The sequence below is a fragment of the Anser cygnoides genome, chromosome 2, assembly GCF_040182565.1.
Source record: "Anser cygnoides isolate HZ-2024a breed goose chromosome 2, Taihu_goose_T2T_genome, whole genome shotgun sequence".
NCBI classification, from domain to species: Eukaryota; Metazoa; Chordata; class Aves; order Anseriformes; family Anatidae; genus Anser; species Anser cygnoides.
This window is the reverse complement of record NC_089874.1, coordinates 59809023-59828964: the sequence shown is the minus strand read 5'-3', so window position 1 is coordinate 59828964 and position 19942 is coordinate 59809023. Positions and strand designations below refer to the sequence as shown.

General features: G+C 42.4%; 1 protein-coding gene across 10 annotated transcripts in view; it reads left to right on the top strand.

Annotated features, from left to right (window-relative positions):
* HECW1 (HECT, C2 and WW domain containing E3 ubiquitin protein ligase 1) overlaps positions 1 to 19942 on the top strand; it is a 267140-nt gene that overhangs the window by 118849 nt on the left and 128349 nt on the right. For all 10 annotated transcript variants that reach the window (XR_007157656.2, XM_048046401.2, XM_048046403.2 and 7 more), the window contains one exon: positions 9631 to 9725. Coding sequence is in view for 9 of the 10 variants with exons in the window: in XM_048046401.2 (XP_047902358.2) it covers positions 9631 to 9725 (95 nt within the window). In the remaining variant the exon portion in view is untranslated. The remainder of the gene's footprint in view (positions 1 to 9630; positions 9726 to 19942) is intronic.

Sequence of the window (19942 nt, the reverse complement as noted above, 5' to 3'; positions counted from 1 at the left end):
TTTGTCATACATAGATATGTATTTGATTTCACCTGCAATGTTGTTTGTCATGCAACGCGCATGAGTACTTTAACATCAGACTTTAGATATGGTTCCCAGTTACTATGGCCTCAGCTACCACACAGGTAAAAATGCTTTGCAAGTTTTTCTCAAATACATTGCTCACTTGCTAATAGTGATGGTGAACAACTCACTGTTAAGCTGATTTACATGAACACGTTACATGCCTGTAGGCTCCAGGATTTCGTTAAAGTCTCAGTTTTAGTGCAGCCCTTACAATTTGTTTTTTTGCAAATGTCTCTCTGAAACCCCTTTTCTCTCCCCTGATGGAAGACAGGTAAGTTGTTACAGTCCGCCCCCAGCTCTCACTCGCTCAGGTTGGTGCCTATCAGTCCTTTCCTTATACCAGTCCGTAAAAGACAGAGCAGATAGATAGCACTGCTGGGCTTAACTGTAAGTGAATGCATAAAATTCTTGCCTGTTCTGGGCTAGATCCTGCTGTCTTTATAAATACAGAGTAAATAGTTTGTTGGTTTCGATGGGATGGGAGATGACAGAGATGACTCAGTGCCAGGAATGGTAAGGCTGAGTCCTTTTTTTTCTTTTATTTTTCTCCCCATCTCACATTTCTGAAGATAATTTTAGGAGGAAATGATTATCTTCACAGATGTGAGCTGTCTGAGCAAAGCAAATTTCAATACCATTACCCGTGTTATACAGTAAAACTTGTGAAGTGAGTAACAGTCTCTGTATATGCCTCTGTGCGAGCTACAGGTTCTTTTCCTAGGCAGACAAAGGCTAGAACACCTATTTAGTAAAGACATTTAGCATCTTTACATCTTTAGCTGCCGGCTGGGTGGTGCCATTCTTCCACTGGCCTTTCCTGTGGTGGGGAGCTGTGGAAGCTTTGCCTTGCTCTGCCCTGCCTTGACTTCAGTTGTTGATCTAAAAGCCAGGCTCAGTGGGCACTCTGGTGGAGGCACGTGTTCGTGGTGAACTGGACTTTCACAGGGGCCACTGGATGGCTGTAAAATGTTAATGCATTCTAACCTCTGCCCATCCAGACAGCATTTGAGCCAGCAGACTGACAGTAAGTCCCATTGCCCATTCCCCGTGCTTGCCTAATTGTGAGCTTCAATGCAAGTCCCCCAGTGTGTGCGCTGTGTTCCCACCATGAAGGCAGCTGGTAGTGCCCATCTCTCTTGGCAAGACTGAGACAGGGCTCTGCTACCTGCTCTCCCAAGCTCCTGCCCCACCTGCCTATGATCCTGCCTATGATCTCCATACATCACATTTTTATTTTCTTTGCCTTCCTACCTGTTTTTATCCTAGTTTCCTCTTCCCCAGCCCATGCTCCTAATCCCCCCAGATGCCTCTACCTCTTCTTTCAGTAAGGGCAACTCTGGATTCGTGATTTCTTCTTCCACACTACTTGGCACAGCAGGGAGATACCCGGAGACACACTCTCCTACTTGCAGAAGGTACACCCAGACGTGGCACAGCTAGAAAGAGCTTAGATCTGCATTGCAGAAAACATCTGTCTTAGCGCCAGTCTGGAACATGCTCAAAACAGGTAGGATTTCCTGCGCATTTAGATGGTAAAATCAAAAATGTCTCAAATGAGCATATCAAACTGATTTTTTTGGAGAGACTTATTTTAAAGCTGATCTTTAACATACTTTTACATGAACAGCAAAAGGTAAATGCTTAGTATGGTGACTATTGCTCCAGATTAGCATGGAGGATGAAAAGAAAGGTCATCAGAAATCTTTAAGAGGTAAAAAAAATAAAAAAATTGTTCCCTTACTCTCACAGCTACACATTTCTGCATGAAATTTTCATGGTATGCGTATCTGTAGATCTGAGGCAGACACCTGGCATGCAAAGTTTTATTCCAAATGTATGTAGCTTTGAAAATGTATAGGCAACTGAAGGCAGGGTTTATAATGGAAAATGTCAAGAAACTTTAGTAGTCAGCAATGCTAGATGTCCTGCTTATACAAAGAAATGTATACAAGTGCTAGAAATGAATAGATAAACACACATCCAGTCCAGCCACTAGCATTCCTTAGTAACAAATCTTGCCAGTACAGCAATTTTTATGAGGGAAGTACATATGCAAAAACCTGCTGAAATTAGGTTTATGTGTTCTTCACAGAACCACGTTGTTATATTTCTCCTGTGATAGAAACTGCTGGTACCTTTATGCTCCTAAGTCAAAATGAGAGGCAGGTAGTAAAAATGTGTGGCTTTGTCTTTCTTGTGCTTAGGAGTCTCCACCTGAAAAATTACTGAATATCAACAACTAATCACAGTGCAGTTGTAAGTAGATGCATATCACTTCACGTCAACTGCCTAGTAATAGAGCTAGATTGTACATGGCTAGACCCAAAATCGATGAACATGCAACACTGGAGGCTCAGACAAATGCAGCTGGGACAGAGGAGACTGGCCTACTGACTGCGAGCAATTTATTGTTACCCATTAGATATTAGCGTACTGATTTACTGTACTACTTCTGTGGTTATTGGAGGCAGGCAGCTGCTAAATAGGGTTATCAAGCAGAGGAAATATAAGTGAAAGTCAATAATAGGGAGTATCCACAGATCACAAATAACAACAGAACAAAGAATCAATGATATAATAAATGGCAATCAGCTTTCCTGTTATAAAGGAGGTAACTCTAGCCCTGAGCATGCAACCCTTGTAAAGCAATAGCTGCTTATGTCAAAACCAAGAAGAAAAACTCTGAAGATGAGATAAAATTAAGATTAGATAATGTGTTCCTAAAACATCAGCTAGCTGCAACTACTCAAATACGTCATGTATTGTTGCAGGTTTAGTGTTATTTGAATGTTCAAACTCCGCATTTCTGTATCTTGACAAGCTTGGATTTTTTGTCTCAAATGTGATCTTAGTGATAAGTTTTTTGGGTTTTATGCTGCTTGTTTTTGATATACTCTAGTTTCCTTGCAAACATTTTTACCTGAAATTATCAGTACCTACTGCTCAATCTTCTACCTCCAGATGCTTTTTTTCTTTCTTGCCTGGAAGTATTATAGTAATCTGGAAGTAGAGATTTTAAAATCTGGTATCTTACCATTTCTCAAAAAAGGTCTTTTGAGAGTCTGTGTTCACATGTGTTTGTGCACATGTGCATTTTAGAGCAGGACAGGGAAAAAGTCATGAGAAAATTGGAAGAAATTCTAAAACTCGGATTAAACATCTGCGTACACATCTGCGTAGGCCTTGTTGGGTTTTAAACTGTTGGCTGTCTAAAAATTGAGGAGCCTTACATAAAACCATAGGCAGTTGTGTTACTGAATGCCTACTATGAGCAGATGTAGTTTACAGCTTAAGGAAATAGAAGCAGACCAGCCTGAAGGCTGGAGTATCACTGTTGCATATCAGACAGGTAATTCCTGGAACAGGCATTTTTTCGGGTACAGCAAAAGGAATAAAAGCAGCCATGGAAATAAGTTTCCCAAGCAGATTGTTTGCACGGAGCAGCAATAAGCATACATGACAGAGATAACCAGTACCGTGTATTGATGCTGCAGGTAAAAAGGACAGGCACTCGTGTCCTGGGTTTCCCAGGCAGCTGCTAATGCAGCTTATACATTGTGAATGAAGGAATGCTCTCAGTGAGAAGGCACTTTTTTTCTCATCCTTTCTCAGATTTGACTCTCTCCCCCTTTGCCTTTCCTTGTCGTGCTGTTTTTTGCCTGCTTTCTTCTCCATGTGTTCTCATGTAGACAGTCCTAATCTTCTCCCCCTTCTTTCCTGTCCTGTCCTGCTCAGTGATTTTTCTCTACTCTTAGTCCTGCTTTTCCCTCAGCTTCCACATCGGTGCCCATGCCTACTCGATTCCATCACTGCACTGCATCATATAAACTGCCTTTAATCGCTGTTTTGACTCCCCGCTGTAATTTCTTCTCCTGTTTTTTTTTTTTTTTTTTTTTTTCACATGCCACCCCCAGCATCCCCGTTGCGTTTAATCCCAGTTCTCCCCTGCAGAGACTCCCTGACGCACCTACTGGCTCTGCTTCAGAGACTGCCTTGGCTACTGTAATTTCAGACGGTCCCATAGCGATCTGATTATAGCACAGTATCATACATTTATTTACTTTACTGCTGGGTCTTCTTGAAGGAAAACTTTATGACTCATAACTTAATTGCTTCCCTCTCTGATTTGGTTCGCTCGGTTTCCACCCACGTACCGTAGACAGCTACCTTTTCATTACTCGCTTTTGACACCTCTCATTTTTTATGCATGAGGCTTGCCCAAAAGAGCAAAAACAGCTCTTTTAGTAATAGATGGAACTGATCGCAAATGACTCAGTTTTGAAGACTGACGTTGCTTCCCTGAAAGATGTGCTTAGAAATGCTTAGCTAATGCCTAGTCACCTTAGCTATTTATTTGAGCAAAAGTGCCACAGGTGTAAGTTACAACCAGATTGTGGAAGTGCCTCGTGTATCACACACTCCGACCAAACACCAACTGGTAAAGCATGCTGTGATGCATCTTGCCTCCCCAGAGAATATAATTCAGTTTTTCCTTGAAATATCCACTAGGAAGTTGTGGGTGGTTTTATTTTTTAGTATAACAAGGGAAACTGCTTAACCCTGGCATTGCATTGCTTCTTATACCTGAGAGACTAAATTCATCGTTTAGTGAAAGCTAAGCCTCTGAAACCAGACTAACCTTAGTGAGGAGCAGAGGATTATAAGAGCAAGCGAACCTTTGAAAAGGAGGAGAGTTAGGGCTATTTAGCCAATTCCAGAGGAATGAAGGAAGGCAAGTTAGGCATGGAAGTACTTCAAAGGGAAATGGTATCAAGTGAACCAACAGGAATGATAACACTGGCACAAGATGACCCAGGATGACAAGAATGGGTGGATGATCGAGGTGGGGTGGGGAGAAGGGCTAGGACACCCACCAGAGGTTTTCAACCTTCACTACCTCTAGCTGCAATTCATTAGTAGACCCTACTACATTTTATCTCCGCTCACTTCAGTGTAATAATGAGTGCAGTGTTTCCAATTGTTCAGTGATTTTGGAAGCAGTATAGAATATTGCCAGGAGGAGTATTCAGCTGGTAATTAATTTTGCAGTTAATTCACACAACTGAAATGGTAACCGAGGTGTCTCAGGCCTTTGGTAGAGAATTTATTTTCCATGGACTGGATAGTTTTTACTGTGAGAGGGGGTGAATCTCCATGGCAGAGGAGTCCGCTGGCACAACTCGGACTTGCTCAAAGTTTTGCTTTGAATGAGGAGTGATTTCTGTGGTGTCTGGGCTATGTCCCTGCTCCTCCTCATGTCCTCAGGAACACCCCACCTACGAGAAAGTTGGTGCCTGTGGGCTGCAGTACAAGGAGGGAAATGGAATTGCTTCTCCTGCTGTCTGGCTCATTACTCTGCCTTGGAGGCCTTGACTTGGGGCAGCTGTGTTTTCTGTACCCATGATGGTTACACCAGTGGATCTGAGCATATGACCTGGGACTGGTTTATTTTCGTCAGTGCAGTGGAAGGTTGTAAAACAGCTGTGGTGTAATGGAGGTACCAAGGCTGATGTAAGGGGAATATGTTACTGTTTTGTTCTTGATCAATGAAAATTATCAAGTAGTCTGGTAATTGTCATGGGCACAGGTATTTCTGAGCATCTTTAGATATCTCATCTCTTGGAAGATTTCCTAATCTAAATGCCATTTATACTAATTGAAAGGAGAATTTAACTTCATTACTTCATGACTTTAATATCATAACTTCATTACCTGATCCAATGAACTACTGTTCATAATTACTGAGATGAAAATAACAATGGCACATCTTTATTTATAGTGGGATTAACTGGACAACACCTACTGCTGACCTGGTCATCATGCAATGTAGCTAGGGCAGCAGGACAGACTTAAATGGTTGTCTTTATTCCAGAACAAGCTAGTCTACAAGACTACAATGTAAATAGCCCTTATGCTTGCACGTTACGTGCTAATGCCAGCTGTATAATATTCAGGTTAATTTATATCACTGCCTGGCCTATATTTCAGATGCCTTCTGTTCATCTGCAGAGGTACAAAGCCAGTGAACGTCTGCGCTTGCATTTGTTTTGCAAATGTCTCTTTCAGAGGTGATTCAGAGGTACAAGAACAATCTTCAGAATGATTAAAATGTTAGGATGACACTGAAGTGGAAAACAAGACACCGACTATGTTATTTGGAAAAAATGGCTCCCAGCCAAAAACAAACAAACAAACAAATAAAATCTAAGATTTAGGTAACATTTTTGCACACAAAGATGCCATTGGTAATTTTGCAAGCTTTACTTGTAAAAATTTTATCTAGAGGCCAAAAAAGATATATTGGAATGCAGTGAGAATAGCCATTTTCTTAATATTGTCAATCTGAAATAGATCTGGGAAAATGTAGAGAAAAGAAAAAAGAAAACATTGTTCCCATGATGTTTCCAGAGTAATTTCTCCAGCTGAGATGGTCCCCATAAGATCTTCTGCCATCAGACCTTTCTCTGAATGAAACCCTTGACTCACTTGTTAATCACCACCTCAAATTTTTCCTGATGAATAGCTCTTCCTCTGACACCATTTTGAATTGGACATGACACTCGCATCTCTCTAGGTTGCCTTCTTTCTAGTTTGCATCTGTATTTGAACAAGTTGATTGAAAATTAAACTATAAATAGTAATTCTGTGAAACTAAGAAAGGAATCATCAGTACCCATGTGGTTCTTTACAAATATATATTCAATTATCTTAGTAATCCTTTGTCCTTGAAAGTAATACTAATAGCCGGAAAACCTACGGAAGGATATATTCTTTTCTTCTTCTGTTCTCACTGTAGTACTTTTAGCTTAATTAAGTAGATAGTTTAAACCATAGTGTCCCAACATACATGGTAACCGATTTCCTACTTGTCAACCTACGGTGAGATTTCTTGCTGTGAGGTCTGAACATTGTCACACAGTCTACTACCAGAAGCTGTACTTTATTAACCACGTAAGTTAATAGTATATATTAAAAAAAATAATAATAATAAAAAAAAAGCTCCTCTGTATTCTACCTCACTGTTCCACGCAAGCTGTAGCTAAAGACCTCCAGGGGAGAGGTGGGTTGGTTTCACCCTGGTGGGCAGCTAAACCCCACCACACTTGCTCCACCTGCTCTCTCACTCCCCCTCATGAAAGGAAGAGAGGGAGAAAATGTAATGAAAAGGAGCTCAAGGGTGGAGATAAGGACAGAGAGATTGCTCACCAATTACCATCATGGGCAAAATGGATTCAGTGAAGGGAGATTAATATAATTTATTACCTATCACAAGCAGACTAGAGCAATGAGAAACTAGAAACACCTTCCCCCCATTCCACCCTCTTCCACCTCCTCCCCAGAAGCTGCACAGGGAAACAGGGACTGGGGGCTGTGTTCAGTCCCTTATGCTTTGTCTCTGCCGCTCCCTCACGGTCACTCTCTGCCCCTGCTCCACGTGGGGTCCCTCCCACGGGATGCCGTCCTTCCCAAACTGATCCTGCGGGGGCTGCCCACAGGCAGCAGCTCTTCAAGAACTGCTCCCACACGGCTCCATACCTCGGGGTCCATCCCCCAGGAGCAAACTGCTCCAGCACGGGTCCCCCACGGGCGGCAGCTCCCCCCAGACCCCCTGCTCCTGCGTGGGCTCCTCTCCACGGGCTGCAGCTCCGGCCCGGGGCCTGCTCCTGCGGGGGCTCTCCATGGGCCGCAGCCTCCTCCAGGCCACATCCACCTGCTCCACCGGGGGCTCCTCCACGGGCTGCAGCGTGGAGATCTGCTCCATGTGGGACCCATGGGCTGCAGGGGGACAGCCTGCTCCACCAGGGGCCTCTCCACAGGCCGCAGGGGAACTTCTGCTGCGTGCCTGGAGCTCCTCCTGCCCTCCTGCTGCACTGACCGGGGGGGCTGCAGGGCTGCTTCCCTCACATTTTCTCACTCAACTCTCCCAGCTGCTGTTGCGCAGCATTTCTGAGCCTATCTTAAATATGTTATTACAGAAGTGCTGCCAGCATTGCTCACTGGCTCAACCTTGACCAGTGCCAGGTCCCTTTTGGAGCTGACTGAAGCTGTCTCTTCTCACAGAGGCCACCCTCTGCAGCTCCCTCAACTACTGAAACCTTGTCACATAAACCAATACAAGAGGAAAACTAAGATCTGAATAATTGGTGAGAACTGTGTGTTTTAGCTATTGTATTATCATCAACTTTTACTGTCCGCTCAGTGGATAAATGCTTTAACTGCTGAGCTGTTAAAAGTCCTGTAGAGAAAATGAAAATTCAATCTGGTCTTGCAGTTTTTCAGTTCCTCAAGCTCACCTAGCTTTTTTGCTTCCAAAAGGAAACAAGTGCTGCTCTCAGGTGCATCGAAGGGGTCACTTGGCTCAGCTTTGCTGACAACTTCGCTTGAGCTCTGCAGTCAGGAGTCAGGGATTGTGCTATGTGCTCTTCAACCCTCAAAACTGCAATTGGTTGGTTAAAGCTGTTGCTCCCCTGGGTACAGCTACACACGTGGCCACCTGAAGTGGTTCTTTTGAATTTGCAGAAATTCATTTGGGGCATAGCTGTGAATTAAACCCCAGGATGGGCCACATAGCCTTTGTGGAGGTGCTGAAGGACGCTGTAGCCTGTTCCACTTCTTGTGGAGTACTGTGAAGTAAAAACGATGCACCTTCATGTCTGTCTATAGTGGGAAATGTTTGTATTTTTCACTGTAAGAGCAGAAATTCGCATCTGGTCATCCAACGAAGAGCGTGCTGTGGGGCTGGAGAATATGGTGGCAAATGAACTGTGCTGGCTCTGTGGTTGTTGTCGATGGACTGGGAGTCCCCAGTGCCTAGTCGGGGTGGGAATACCAAGAAGCAACCTGGAAATGAGATTAACTCATTTTTCACTTCTGTGCCTTGATACAGTTATTGAAATGGGTTACCCTTAATGTATTTATCTGAATATCATTGTATGTGGCAAAAGTAGTGCTGCAAGTCCAAAATCAAGGTCTTGCTTGAGTTCCTCAAATAACTCAAATCTCTGGAAGTCAGTGGAAATACTCCAGGATGAGGTCTCATGGTACTACACTGTTTTGAAAAATGCTTTAATGTAGTAACTGTCAGAGAAGTTAATCGGTGTAGATCTATTAGATCTATGTCCTTCCTCTGGCCAAGGCCAGAGCAAATTGAGTCAATGAAACCTATCAGTGAGCAATTATGCAGGCACGTTGTCCTAAGTTTCTTACTTTCTCTGCATGTTATTGCTTGTTGTATCTGAATAGTGATTGTTTTTCCCTACAATTCTTCTTCTTAGAGTAGCTAAAGAATGCTGAGTTTGTTTTCTAAGGTGTGCTTATCGTAACTGGTACCCAGTTTAAACTGTTTTAAGTCACAGGAATTGAACTCTACATTTCACTCTGGCAAAGCAGAAGATCAGAGGCAGGAGACATCCTGTTGTGCCAACCAACAAACCAGAGACAAACTACTCACAATTCAACTACGTGCCAGCCTTTTGAGTGAAGCTCATTATGTCTGCCTGCTGCAACCAATTGTGCCGCTTCTCCCTGGCAGTTCTTCTAATCTGAAATAATTCCCTCTTTCAGCTGAAACAAAGATCTGCTTCAAATACTATCATGGCGTGAGCGGGGCACTACGAGCCACAACTCCGAGTGTCACAGTGAAAAACAACGCAGCTCCCGTAAGTTATGCTGGCCTTTTATTTTTTCAATTTATCTTCCCTACTGTCACTGTGCTACGCCTTGCTTTCCTTGCCTGCTTTGTGTACTAATATATGAAAACTGAACAGAATATTTGCTCTTAAGCGTGCTGTGGAGCAGAGGAATGGGTATTCTCTCAGTTAAGATGTGGATCTATAAGCCAAAAGAACTTAGAGTCAGCTCTCAATCTGTCACAGATAACTTCTGTGATTTGGGGCCAGTCCCATGTCCTAGCTGTATTCCGTTGTTATCTTTTGTCTGCTGGGTGTTGTGAGATTTGCTTAATACCTCTAAAGGACTGGGGAACCTTGGATTTTAAGTACAACAAACATGCAGAAAAGGAGTAAGATTTTCTTAGGTGCATTTTTCAATATCAAGATGTGAACTTTTTCATGGCGGTGTCTCTGAGTTCCACAAACAGCTAGGCTCTGACAGACTAGCATCAGTAATAAGAAGTGGGCATTCAGGCCCTGATCCATCAAATTATTGAAGATCATTTTTGACAGACTGAGGCTTCACTGAGAGCAATTTTGATCTGCTAGATCTTAGCAAAGCTCTGTGGCTCAGATGGCTGTATGAAGCTATGTATCTTGCCCGTTTGGGGAAAATTTAGTCACCTTAAGAGTGAAAAAAATTTTAGAAGCCCACAGAGAGACGTGCTGAACTCTAGAGATTGCCTGGTCTTGCTGAAGGACTTTCACTAGGCTCATCTTGGCAGAGAACTGATAGAACTAAGGAGTTTTAGTTCAACCAACATTAGAGATGGATTGGTTCAGGTGTTTATTTTGGAAACTGAGTTCAGGAAAGGTCTGTCTTGTGTGTGGGTATACATGGGTTTTAGTGGACATCACTGAATCACATTTTTTGGGATGGTCCCAAGTGTGGTGAATATGTGTGATTGTACCAGGGTCAGGAAGAATTAACTTTTTTCACCCGTGATGCATGTACAGACTTTTGGTGGTTTCCCTTTACCTTCTTGTGATGTACACTACAGCTGGAAGATGGATGCTGGGTAGGGACTGATGTGTCTGGTAAGAATAAAAGGTGTTTGTGTCTCAGTACACCTTTCTCATATGCTCAGGGCAAGTCCATACACTATTTTGGGAGCCTGGAGTATTCCTTTCAGCTGTCTTCAGTGGAACATTATGGGGTGCTCTCGGATAGCTTCATTTTGTGGGACATTGAAAAATACTTTGTAGTCTGTTGCATGTAGTGTCTTGTTGACTCAGGACTTGCCATTCATTTCCTGATTGTCATCTGTTTGAGGGGGGCCCATCTGTGCCATTGATTTAGTCCCAGTCTTCTCCGAAAGGTAGGCCAGTCGGCCAGCCAAGGCAGTAAATACCAGTAGGCTGTGAGATCAGAATATTTTTTTTCATGAATCACATCTGTGTCTCAGACCTGAGTTTGACCCAACTAAGTAAATTTGTCAGGTCTAGCGTGGAAGGGTTGGTGTTTCATTATTAACTATTGGCAGTATGTTTTAAGTTAATAGAAGAATGTCAGAGGAGCTGCTCTTTGTGATAAGCAAATATGTAATCTCTCCAGCTTCTTCAGTTGAAGCCTTTACATATATATGGAAAACAAAGTGCCATAAGTAGCCATTCCCTTTCAGCTGAAGAGGGCTTGTGTTTAAACGAAAGTCATTGTCTAGTACTCAAAGTCTTCATAGAGGTCAGGTGAGAAAAAGAAACACGTTATGATCTTTAGCTGAGCATACTGTACATGATTGAAAAATAAAATACAATAAAAAGTAGTATCACATACATTTTCCATGTGAGGGTCAAACCATTGTCCTTGGCAACAGCATTCTCTTCACATCCTCTAATTTTTCTTGTTGTTATGGGTTGCAGACTAGTCTGTTTTTGCCAGTTGCCTTCACAGACCAGAGAGGCCAGCAGTGTTGTAGATGCATCATTGGTTTCTCTGTTGTTTTCTGTTCATTGTTTGCTGCATGACATAAATATTTGGTGCATTGTAAGGCAAATACTAAGCAGTGAAATCAAGAACAAAGGAATAGCAACAAAGATGATGCAATATTAACCTGGGTGACCCTGCTGTATGAGTGCAAGGAAAAAAAAAAAAGATTAGAAAACCCCTGTATGAGCGTAGAGAAAAATAATGGGATGGTTCTTGCATATGTGAAGGCTTTCAAGTTACGTATGATCCTTCAGATTCCAGTCCTAGCTGAAAAACCATCAGATGGCTTTCCTTATCTGTCTCTCTGCGATACATTTGCAACCTATTTTATTACTGAAGTATTTGAATGTTTCACAGCATACTGCACCACTGGAAAATGGTGTTATTCTAACTGCACAGAAGAGGAAGGGGATAACAAGGGATTTTCTGAGCCCTAGCCTTTTCCTGGGCTCTTGAGTGCCTCTGCACTGGCTGCCACTGGTGCAGAGATACCAGCCATGCAAAGTGCAGATGTTATCCTTAGAAGTGCAAAAAGATGTAGGTACTCACCTTTGAGTGTGATATCACTAACAGTGAATTCCGGACCCTTGTATTTTTCAATTGAGTGGAAGGAGAGAGAGGGAAAATGTTAAATTCCAAAATAATACGCCATATCTATTTAAATTTATTTTTTTTTTCAAATAATGGCTTAGGGCAATGATCAGAAAGTTCTTGCCCAAAAGAAGCAGCAGCTATTCTGGTTTGCACCTTGCTATGCTCATTCATCACCAGCCAGAGAGTAAATGCACAGCTTACCTTATTCCTGTTGCTGGGTCCCTCCCCATTCCTTTGCAGTCAATACAGTCAAGTATACTGGGTGGGCAGCCCCATCTCTTTTTCCTGTCTCCCGAATTGATAATCCTAGCACGGCTGAGCAGGAAAGTGATAGATTGTTTTATTTCCCCTGTTCCTCTGTGTGATCAGTTACGGGCTGTGACAGTCGTGCCATGCTTGTCTGAGGTCCCTGAGGCTTCTTACCCTAGTGAGACTTGACACCCTGGGCCTTCCGTGATCAAACTGGATGCATCAAATCCCACCGTTGTTTTCCTTGCTCCAGTGATTCAGAGCAGTGCCCCAGGGTCCCAGGCATGGCATTTCTCAGTGCCGGTGAAAGCTCTGGTCCCCAGCTGGTGTGAGCAGGGGCTCTGCTCGGAAGGAACCTTCTTCAGATCCCGGAGCAGGTTCTTACACATCTTTTCAGCTCACGGAGGGAATCCTGTGCTTGGAAACTTACCCACTATTGCAATCAGTGGGAGTTTTAGAGGCATCTGTGGGACCTTAGCATTTTGTCCCTAGCTGTGCAGGGAGAAAATCTCAATACAGATCCTGTTATGGGTGTAGGGGCTGAAGGTTTTGTTGAAAGTTCATTGCCTTGAAAGAGGGGAATTTTTACCAATGTGGTAATGGCATCAGAAATTCATCCTGAAACTTAGGCTGTCACTAGAGGGACAGAGGGAACGAGGCTTTGTTTATTTGACAGAAACAAACCTTCTTGTCTGGCACAGCTTGGGAAAAATAGCAGGAGCAGATGTCCTTCAAGAAGCAGCATTTGGGGACAGGTGACCTTCCAGGGACAGTGTTTTCCCTGCTAGCACAGACTCACCTGCATCTGCAGCCACCCAAGCAGATTTTGTCTGAGCCTCCAGGCGCGTGGCACCTCCTGCGATGGGGGCAGCAGCTGGTGTATTGGCCAGGATACCCAGCGGGTATCTCGTCCTGCCAAAAAGACCTGCAGACACCAATAACTAGACGAATCCTAACACGACAATTCAAAAACTATTTAAAAACAACAACAAAAAAACTCACTGTCTGTCCGGCTGTGGTTTGCTGCAACTGAAAAGAGAAAAGAAGCTGGAAATAGTCATGCTGGGGGCTGTAAGTGGTTGCCATTCTTGTTCACGCGCTGTTGAGACAGTATTTAACTAGCAGTTGAAAGGAAACCTGCTTCCAAAGGGGGAAAAAGTTGCTGTGTTAGTTGGATGTCTTTGTACAGCATCGGTGGTGCTTTAGGCTGAGCAGCATCTCGCCTTTCTTATATTATGGATGTTCTGCTCCATTTGAATTTATCTCCTTACATTCTAACCCAGTTATTAGAGCTGCTTCACTCCCTGATTAGGATGCCCTGCAGTTCATTTGTCAGTGAAAAGTCCTGTCACATTTTATTGCTTTTGAATCGTCAAGCTCGAATATCTGGGAACCGAGGGCCATGCACTTTGACCAGTTCCTACATGGCGAAAGCTTAAATGTGAATTTAGGGCCTGGGGGTGGTAGCAGTGAAGCGGAGCACCTGCAGTCCTGGGAAAAAGGAACATCCTGACAGGACTTTTTTTTTTTTTTCTAAACTAGTGGCATACATAAAGTGTGTTTGTGCACACTAGTTTATACTTCTAAGTCACGGGCATTACTGTGGTGAGAGTGAGCTGAACAGTTTCCTCAATAGAAAATAACATTTCTGTGGCATCTGGAACATTCCTGTTTCATTTGTTACTCTTCTGTTATTCATAATGTCACCTTTAATTCATCTTCACACCGGATATTGTTGTAGAAAAGCAATACAAGTTAGAGCAATTAATTCTAGCAATAGGAAGGCTGCATCTTGCGAGTGGGAAAGTCTGAGTGTGAAAATGATTTAACCTGAGCGTGGCTCTTTTGCAGTAAAATAAAGCAGGCACAAGAACAGCATATTGAATGAAAGGGAAATCTTTTCCCCTAAGAGCTTATAGCCTAAAAAGATAAATTGGATACACCACAATTAAAAGACAGTAAGTGGAGAATCAATGTTTTAGCCTTAGGACAAATGTCTTCACTAAATTGGGAGTGTTCACTAGCGGTGTATTAGATGCAAATAACCACAGTTGATCGAACCTCTGGAGCTTTTGTGCCACAGTTTCTGTCTTGTAGATCACGATGGCACTTGTCAAATATACTTAACGTCCTGGGGAAAGCTTTGTAAATTGGGGCTAATTATTGAAAGAGACCTTCTCTGGGTTGTGTTTGTGTGGAAATGCTACCTCAGCTGGGTTTCCCACAGCAGGAATTACCGCTTGATAAGCTGCTGCCATTTGATGGTGACTGATCATTCCTGAGGACTTCCTGCTGTAAATATTTGCATTATGTGCTGTCACGTCAGAGCGTGGGCTGCTGAGGAGTGTTTGATAATGAAGCGTTCTGCCTCATTTCCATGTACGTGCTGCAAGCCAGGATTTTATAAGAGCTTGCACGTATGAGCAGCCGTCTCTCTCATTCTTTCCAGAGACTGGATTTAAAATCTCAGCCATGTGTTCTTTTTTACTTCTGTCTTTTTCTGTGATAGGTGAGTTTTAAAATTGTCTGTGTTTCTGGGGCATCACTATATTTAATAAATCTAACAGTCTATTTTAAAAATTTAAGAATAATTATAATTTAAGAAATGGAAGATAAAGAGGTAGCAGCTTACAAGAAACTTGTGGCTACTGCAGTGATCAGCAGTTAAGGTTTAAAAAAAAAAAAGCTTATAGAAAACACAAAATCAGGCTGCTGCAATTAATCACAGCAAAGAATGCAAGCCAGGTACATGTTTAACAAGTGTGAGTGGTGTACTTTGAAAGGCTCAGCATTTCTGGGAAGGGAAGCATCATTTCTCTGGAAGCTGTGGTTCTGCTTAGGTGACTAAGTATTTGTCAGGACTGAGCAAGAGGATCCCCTTTGCTTATCCTGAGATGTGAAGAAGCCAGAGCTCCCCCAACTTGCAGCTCCCTTGGAATACAAGATAAGGAGCAGCACTGTAATGCCACCTGTATTCAACCTGTTCCTGTATACGTCTCCTCCTATTTTGATTTCCTGCAAAGGAGATAGAGTCAGTCAGGTATGAAAAAGTCAAGGCAAAGCAACAGGGAAAATGACTGGAACTGGAAATACTCACTTGGACAGATGGAAGCATAGATTACAGAAGTGAAAAACAAAGTGCTCTCTGCCAAGGTAGTCCCTTTCCAACATACAAGAGGATCTAAGAGAATATATATGCTAAGAAACAATTGTAGGAGACTGTATTCTACTGATTAGCCATTTGAGGTGAATGATTCTGAGACAAGTAGCTGCTCCATAAACTGTGGGAGGAAGGTGGTCTGTGTAGGCTTCTGATCTATTGGAAATATCTGCACATTTTTTGTTTTCTTCTGATATGATATTATTTTCACAGTACTTGCAATGCTGTCTACATCCCACCTACCTTATGTACTCGTACTCTGCCACTGTTGTAGGCTAACATGAAGTAATATAACACAAGGACATAAGTCTTTGGATTTAAAGAAACTGTTAAATTCGACTGTGAAATTACTTCAGCATTTTAACACAAAGCTCTGTATATCATTGGTTTTCTGTAAGTATGCAACGAGAAGTTTGGTCACTTCTATACAAATGAATTTTATTGCGTCTGGAGTTAAGTAGCTCTAATGGCTCACTGTAAGCTCAGTGGAGGTAAAAGAAGTGTAGTAGTACTTCTTAGAGGGGAATTGGCAATAATTTTAGTATATGCATAAGAAATATTAGCACTTTCATGTTAGGCAACCCTAAGTGCATGCATTTTCTGCTTGTCTTGAAGTGTTCTAGAGAGCTGGAGTTAAAAGAGGGCAAAGAAAGGATTAGGAGCAATACAGAAAGATTTTCATTAGTAGTCTATTGTTTTTAACACTTCATATTGTAGTATCACCTAAGCCCCAAACTGTGATTGGGCTCTAGGGCACTGTGCACTGAATAGATATGCTAGCCATTACACGAGCATTTGGAGAGCAGATTTTCCAGGCAGAATTTGCCCCCACTAGCTACAAGATACAAGGGAATTCTTTTTAGTGTGAAAACGACCCTCAGCACATTTGTTACAGCTTAAAAATGCCATGAATTCATTTCTTCACTTCCGTTTTCCTTCATTATAAGACCATGGTAGTGTTTTACAGCCTGATTTGGCAATATGCAGTAATGTTCAAACGTACTTACTCACATGAGCAGCCTTCTAATAGTTGCACAGTTGAGCCCTTAGTTCAGTGTAATTACACTTTTGGTTATGCTTTTCTATATCCTAATTAGCACTGATTCAAAGAATTTGAAGCTTAATGACATATCCAAATTATTTCTTATTGCCACCTCAGTAACACAGGCACTTTTTTCAGAATCCAGAGACATAAAGACCATTGTATTTACACTGCAATTACCCTGACATGGAGCGAGTGGTCCATTTGTATGAATTAGTGGAGTCAGAAAGCGTAACCTGGGTTTAATTGGTCTCTAACTGCAGCGTAACTATAGTCACTGTGTTATAAATAATAACCTTTTCCTTCCTTTTATTTCCTCTCCTCACAGTTTAAATTGGGATGGTTGGCAAGAGATTTTCTTCAGATATTAAGAAAAACTCATTTGCACTAAGGCCTCTTCTGAGTACTGTTCAATAACGCTGGCTTTTATGGTCCTGATGCAGTAAAGGTGTGGAGCATGTGCTGAAACTCCATTGCTTTTACTGGAAAAGTTTAAGGATTTTCTTCCAAATTGGCAGAATTTTTCAAAATAGAGCAGAATTAGCAAGTAGAATCACTTCAAACTGCATTTTCATTACGACATTTCAGATATGTCAATAGCTGAAGTGACAAGTGATAAGTGATGCAATTCTGTGTGCCTTGTGGCTTTTTTCCCCTCTCTTGATACTGACTTTTTCAGCTCAATGTGCTTTGAACCACTATCACCACCAGTTTATGTCATCAAAAAAGACTCCACTTACAAGATGTATGCGCTCAGATTTTGTTACCTAACAAGCACAAATTGAGCAGGGGAAATACAAACAATGATATTATTTGTGAGCATCAGCACTGATTTCCCGAGCAGTAACCTGTAACTCACAACGTACAAGTATGTTCTTTCTTATTGTTCCATCTCTGCTTTTCAGCATGCAGCTGTCTGCATATTTAAAAGTCCATTAATTTTGTGTTCTTCCTAAATTCCTGATCCCTCTGTATGAAAGATGAGGTAAAGCGTTTTGAAGGGATGGAGTTTCAAATATAAGCACCAAATACAAGTTTAGGTTTGGTGCCAAAAATCAGAACTGATTTGAAAGACACAAGAAGTGGGCCCAAAACACCACTCAGTGCTTTTTCTGCACTAAATCACCTGCATATTGCAGATGCATCTCCAAGGACTGCGCATCTAGGAGAGAAGAGGGGAAAATGCCATGTGTGTGGGGTGAGTATGATGCAGGGCAGTGGATCGACATGTCTCCCGCACAGCGCTTCTCTTGAATGTCCTGCTTGTCACCGAGGGTGCTCAGCACGGTGGCCCTGCAGCTTTGAAACGGGGGACTCTGAGCACTGTGACAAGTAGCGACTTTGCATGTGTCGCTGGTGCGTTGAAAGCCAGTGCCCTTCTGCAACCTGTGGTGAAGCCAGGTGATATTCTAAACAATGAAAATAACTAGTCATATATATCAAATATTTCCCGGGCAGGGTATCAGACTATACAGAGAGGACAGTTGGGGTACCTGCACTGTACAGCGCACTGATGTGTAACATGAGTGATTAGAAGTGGAAGCTGCAGAGGTACTGACATTGTCCTCATCCTTTAGTCCTCTTTTACCAATGCAAGCACGTTTGAGCACCTGGTAACTTCAAAATCTATTTTATTTTGTACATCATGCACTGCCACAGGCTTAGCTACGATGGATTTAAACAGGGAAGAGATCACATAAGAGAGCTGGTATCTGTTAAGTTATTAAGCAAAATAATTCTTTCAGCATTCGTTTATTGAACTTTTTCCTATTGTGCTGCCATGAATGTGCAGTTGTGCAGTCAGAAAAACAGAGTAGGGGCACAACAAAAGGCAGGGCTAAGGCCACCATATCTCCTGTTAAAATGTTGTCACCTTCTTGCCCTCTCATGGACTCTAATTAAGCAGCAGCTGCTGAGCCATCCCTAGGTATCTCTGGCCAAAGCATACTCTTCGTTTGCAGATCAGCTGCACCAATTTTGGGCTTCTCCCTGTTGCCCTTGTTTCCTTGCACAGGTTTCAAAGAAAACACTTGGGTCAACTTAACCTTACAGGGCATCTGATCCTGTATGAACTTCTTAATGTAGATTTAGAGTGGTTTAATTAGCAGACTTGCAGTGCAGCACAGAGTTGAAGTGAAGAAATTAAAAGCATGACAGATGGGGAACTGGAGTGATTTTATTTCAGCAGCACCAAGAAGATCATTACACAAGCCATTTATTTGTTAATGGGTTCAATACATGTCTGGTGTTTCCCAGCCACTTGCTTCCCGAATGTCTCTTGTTATGGTCACATAATAGCCGTACTAATCGTCTGCACATCATATTATTCCCTTCTGTAGTTTAGTAAATTATGGAAAGATCAGTGACTATTCAGTACACTGCACTAGTGTAATCATCTCTGTGCTGGTATATAGTGCTGGAGATATCTCGTTCCACGACATCCGCGCTTCGCAAACACAGTGTAAAACTGTTGACTTTGGTACAGTTGCTTCTGTCTTACACCAGCGTAATAGGTTCTGCTTTGGCCTTTTAAATAGAGTTTGAAATGGGAAAAAAAAAGGAACAGGAATGCTGCATGGATGAATCTTCTCCAACATCCAGCTAGTCCAACACCTGGGACCACGGAAGTTACAAGGATCCTGCAGTACGTGGGCATGAAATCCTCTCGGTCAAATTGCATATGTCTGCAATACTGATGGATAAAGCACAGAGTGGAAAGGACCAGGGTTTGGTTTGCTGGCCTCCACTATGTCTCCAGGACCCCTTGTATACATCATGAGTTCACTGGCCGTGATGTTTTCACTGATTGCCCATTCCAGGTGAGGATAGGCACAGTGGGCTAGCTGTTGCAAAAATGTGTGTCCAAAACATTGCAAATGGGGTGCTTTGCTTGATGACTGGAAGTCATAGGATCAGGGAAATAATTTGGGGCTCGTAAGTTGTGCGCTCTGGTATGTATCGCAAGACACCACGTAACGATGCAAGTCAAATCTTCACCAAAAAACAAGTCCCATGCAATAAATCAGAAATGTAGACAGACCTAGTGAGCAGCTGCTTAGGTCATGGTTTAGCATCCTATTTGACTTTCTGTTACCATATGTTATATAGCCATCCATTACTTTTTTTTTTTTGGTCTTGTTAAATTCTTGGTGTTCTGTGTCCATGTAGTAATAAATTTTGCTCTCTAATTAGACCATGCAAGAACAAAAAATATGCTTTTCTCAATTTTTAAA